The 5,000-nt window shown below is 42.1% G+C and overlaps 2 protein-coding genes across 2 annotated transcripts in view; both read right to left on the reverse strand.

Moving 5' to 3' along the window:
• Positions 1–3,245: 3,245 nt before the first annotated feature.
• LOC149097791 (uncharacterized) lies at positions 3,246–4,391 on the reverse strand. Its single transcript, XM_089280423.1, has one exon. The coding sequence runs from the start codon at positions 4,389–4,391 to the stop codon at positions 3,246–3,248; it is 1,146 nt and encodes a 381-aa protein (XP_089136549.1).
• Positions 4,392–4,782: 391 nt separating this feature from the next.
• LOC149097792 (uncharacterized) overlaps positions 4,783–5,000 on the reverse strand; it is a 1,748-nt gene continuing 1,530 nt past the window's right edge. The window contains exon 1 of the mRNA XM_089280056.1: positions 4,783–5,000. This exon is cut by the window's right edge and continues 1,530 nt beyond it. Coding sequence (XP_089136182.1) covers positions 4,864–5,000 — 137 coding nt within the window. The 3' untranslated portion in view covers positions 4,783–4,863.

The following is a 5,000-nucleotide window of genomic DNA, read 5'->3' on the forward strand; positions in this document are numbered from 1 at the left end:
TTTGTGGGTGACAATCAACTCATTACAATCCAACAATTTATGGGTTACAATCATGTCATTACAATCCAATAATTTGTGGGTTACAATCATGTCATTACAATCCAATAATTTGTGGGTTTCAATCAACTCATGAAAATCGAATAATTTGTGGGTTACATTAAACAACGCATTACAATCCAATAATTTGTGGGTCACAATCATCTCATTACAATCCAATAATTTGTTAGTTAAAATCATGTTGTTACAATCCAATAATTTGTGGGTTACAATCGACTGATTACAATCCAATAATTTGTGGGTTACAATCAACTCATTACAATCCAATAATTTGTGTGTTACAATCATTTCCTTAAAATCCAATAATTTGTGGCTTACAATAATTTCCGTACAATCCAATAATTTGAAGGTCACATTCATTTCATTACAATCCAATAATTTGTGGGTTACAATCATTTCATTACAATCCAATAATTTCTGGGTTACAATCATTTCATTACAATCCAAGAATTTGCAGGTTATAATCATTTCATTACAATCCAATAATTTGTGGGTTAGAATCATTTCATTACAATGCAATAATTTGTGGGCTACAATCATTTCATTACAATCCAATAAATTGTGGGTTACCATCGTTTCATTAGAATCCAATAATTTGTGGGTTACAATCATTTCATTACAATCCAATAATTTGTGGGTTACAATCATTTCATTACAATCCAATAATTTGTGGGTTACAATCATTTCATTACAATCCAATAATTTCTGGGTTAGAATCATTTCATTACAATCCAAGAATTTGCAGGTTATAATCATTTCATTACAATCCAATAATTTGTGGGTTAGAATCATTTCATTACAATGCAATAATTTGTGGGCTACAATCATTTCATTACAATCCAATAATTTGTGGGCTACAATCATTTCATTACAATCCAATAAATTGTGGGTTACCATCGTTTCATTAGAATCCAATAATTTGTGGGTTACAATCATTTCATTACAATCCAATAATTTCTGGGTTACAATCATTTCATTACAATCCAAGAATTTGCAGGTTATAATCATTTCATTACAATCCAATAATTTGTGGGTTAGAATCATTTCATTACAATGCAATAATTTGTGGGCTACAATCATTTCATTACAATCCAATAAATTGTGGGTTACCATCGTTTCATTAGAATCCAATAATTTGTGGGTTACAATCATTTCATTACAATCCAATAATTTGTGGGTTACAATCATTTCATTACAATCCAATAATTTGTGGGTTACAATCATTTCATTACAATCCAATAATTTGTGGGTTACAGTCATTTCATTACAATCCAATAATTCGTGGGTTACAATCATTTCATTGCAAATCCAATAATTTGTGGGTTACAATCAACTCATTATAATCCAACAATGTGAAAGTCACAATCATCTCATTACAATCCAATAATTTGCAGGTTACAATCATCTAATAACAATCCAATAAGTTGTGGGTTACAATCAACTCATTATAATACAATAATGTGTGGGTTATAATCATGTGATTATTTTCCAATAATTTGTGGGTTAGAATCAACTCTTACTATCCAATAATTTTCGGGTTACAATTATCGCATTACAATCCAAAAATTGTGGGTTAGAATCAACTCATTACAATCCAATAATTTGTGGGTTACACTCAACTCATTAAAATCCAATAATTTGTGGGATACAATCAACTTATTACAATGCAATAAACTGTGGGTTAGAATAAACTAATTAGTATTTAATAATTTGTGGGTTACAATCATCTCGTTACAATCCAATAATTTGTGGGCTACAATCATCTCATTACAATCCAGTAATTTGTGGCTTACAATCAACTCATTACAATTCAGTAATTTGTGGGGTACAATCATCTCATTAGAATCCATTAATGTCGTTGTTCGTAGCGAAAGTAAGTTAACCGTGGCGACTTGCGATTGAACGAGAGCTATTACTCAAATACAAACAACTCGTGATGGCGTTAATGGGGGAACACTGCCTTGCGTTTGGTTAGCCCATGCGACTTCCGGCGATAGCGTGACAAAACAACCTCACTTATCTCCCCAGCACTACGAGCTGAATGACAGACAGCACGTGCTGGATCGGACAAGAGTATCGGTTAGCAAGCGATGTTCAAAGGCGATGAAAAAACAACAAGCTTGGGGGAAGTCGCTGCGCAGACTTAACCGCCACTGATGCATGCAAGGCAATGCATCCCCCCAAGCCATGGAAGCCAGTGAGAAGCTAGTTCGGCGAGAAACGTTCAACAGTGTTAGCCATCCTGGGAGCTACTGACTCTAATGTAGATTGAGGAGTTCTTATATAAAGCTGGTAACAGTCTGAGGACCAGCGACCCATGACTTTAATAAGCCAGTCTGGCAAGCCGGCAGCAGCGGCAACCGACGCAGCACCTATGCGGAAGCTATGGCCCTTGAGACTCTGGTAAGGAAGACCTGCGACCCTCGAACTGTCCCGTAGAAGGTGCGAAACCGCTCCCCGAGTAAGCAAATTACCTGACTGGAAGTAAAATAAGGGACCCTGTTGCGGCCGTGCTAAGAGAAAGTACTCTCGCATAGCCGAGACCGCGCAAAGGGTGGACGAAGTGCGAGCGATGGTGAGAGATTGCCCTCGCCTGTAAACATCTGTTTTTGAAGATTTTAGCTGCACCGTCATGCGCTGCGGGCATGCCAGGGTTGGATGAAAGGCTATACAATCAGTAGAAAGATCAAAAAGCGGTCTAAATTTGCGAACACTGTTGTAGGTAAATTCACTGCATCGCAGGAAGGCGAAAAAGGCTAAATTGAAGGCGGCCCAGATCATGGAGAAATCCCGGGGGCTAAGCCATGATTGCAGAACAGGACGGATTGCCGAGAGAACCTGAAGGGTAACCGGTTGACGGCGAATACGCTGTTCGCCTTGGTAGCGGAGAATACCGCGTAAGACTTTGTGGAGAAGAAGCTTGCCCTTCAGAGGGTCACTGTACCCAGCAGTGATATGGAGGTTGCGAACAGCTGCTAAATAGAGTTTAATTGTGCTATGACGCACCGTTCTAGCGAGATAGGAGGCAAAATAAATAAGAGTACCCTCGGAGGCGGGTAGGACATCCCCGTCTGGACCTAGGAGACGATTCATCAGACAGAATTGTAAAAAGCGTTTTTCCCCACAGCTGTAGGCTCGATTGGCGTTCTTGGAAAGACCCCAAGAAGCGTAGGTGAGCACTTCCTCTCTCAAAGGGTCATTAGTGAAGGCGGGATGGTACAAGGAATCTGGACGGCGTCGGGTGCGAGGGCCCAGAAACGTTGCATCTGAAAGCGGGAGAGGGCATCAGCAATCTCATTTGAAACCCCAGGGACATGACGGGCCCGTACAAGAAAATTATGTTCCATGGATAGGAGAACAAGCTTTCTGACCAGTTCCATGATAAGGGGAGCTTTTGAATGCCCCGAATTTATGATAGATACCACTGATTCATTATCACACCAAAACTGCAGACGTTTTCCCTTGAAAAGTGGGTGCCATATAGCGCAGGCAACAACGATGGGGAAGAGTTCTTGCCACTCAATGCTTATACCCCGCTCTCGGTTCAAAAGCATATGGGGAGGCCAGTGCCCTTGGAACCACTTTCCCTGAAAATAACCGCCGAACCCCACGGAGCCCGCTGCGTCAGTGTAGAGCTCTAGGTCTGGAGTAGGGGTAGTGGTGGACTCAAGAAAAAGGGAGCGCCCGTTCCATTTGGAGAGGAAAACTTTCCACATATCGAGGTCCCTAAAGAACTCCCTGTTAAGCCTGATGTGATGAAAACGACTAGGGACACCCTTAGTTAAATTAATGGCGCGTTGAAGGAAAGTCCTGCCGGGGACTACCACTTTACATGCAAACTGGAGAGTACCAATGAGTGATTGTAACTCAACCAGGCGCACGGAGCGGCGTTTCTTAAAGGATGTCAGCAAGTCATAAGTCCTGGAAAGTTTGTCCTGGGGTAAGCGGGCCTCCATGCGAATGCTATCTAAAACGATCCCCATAAATTCTATTTCTTGGGAGGGGCCTATGGTCTTGGACGCTACTACCGGGGCCCTAAGTGACATGAATACCCGTAAAAGAGTGCTGAAGCTAGTAAGACAAGCTAATCTAGAACTTTCAGCGATGAAGAAGTCGTCCAGGATGTGAATGACCCGCTGGAGACCATAGTTATGTTTTAGGATCCACTCGAGCCCATCGGAGAGCTGATTAAAAATGAACGGGGCACTGCGAAGCCCGAAGGGTAAGTACATGTCCACATAGTATTGAGATTTCCACAAAATACCCAGTAAGTTCCAGTCTTCGGGGTGGATTGGTATAAGGCGAAAGGCTGATTTAAGATCAGTCTTAGCCATAAAGGCTCCCTTTCCCAGGGACTGGAGGATATGAATTGCATCGTCTACCCGAACATAGCTCAGGGAATAGGGATCCTTGGCAATGTGGTCATTTATACTATTTCCCTGTGGGTAGGAGAGGTGATAAATAGTTCGCCAGTCATTTGAGTGTTTTTTAGGAGTAACTCCCACTGGATGACACTGGAAATTTGCTAAGGGAGGGGCAGGATAGGGACCGGCTACCCGTCCTAAGTTCACCTCCTTTTGCAGGTTGGCAGAAACTACATCAGGGTGCTGCGTCGCAGGGATAAGGTTGTGGGAAATCCGGGCTGAACGAGGCCCACAATAACCAATACGAGCGCCTTCTTTAAGCGTACTTAGCAAATTAAAGACAAAATTACGATCTGGGTGATCAGTTAATTCTAAATCTAAGCGATAAATGTCAATAGGTGAGGATACTAATGGCTTCTGATGACGCCTTTGCTGCTCCACTTTACTTCTTGCTTCGCTCACTGGGTCGGGGGACTCCCGCGTTCCGGGCTTGACCTCTGGATTGTTGCTGAGGGCAGTCTTGGACGGTGTGGCCGTTTGAGTAGCAGCGGCGACACACGCGCGGGTAGCTGCAGTTTC

Source organism: Orbicella faveolata, unplaced genomic scaffold (genome assembly GCF_042242905.1).
Source record: "Orbicella faveolata isolate gen_17 unplaced genomic scaffold, um_ofav_v1 contig_47, whole genome shotgun sequence".
Lineage (NCBI taxonomy): Eukaryota > Metazoa > Cnidaria > Anthozoa > Scleractinia > Merulinidae > Orbicella > Orbicella faveolata.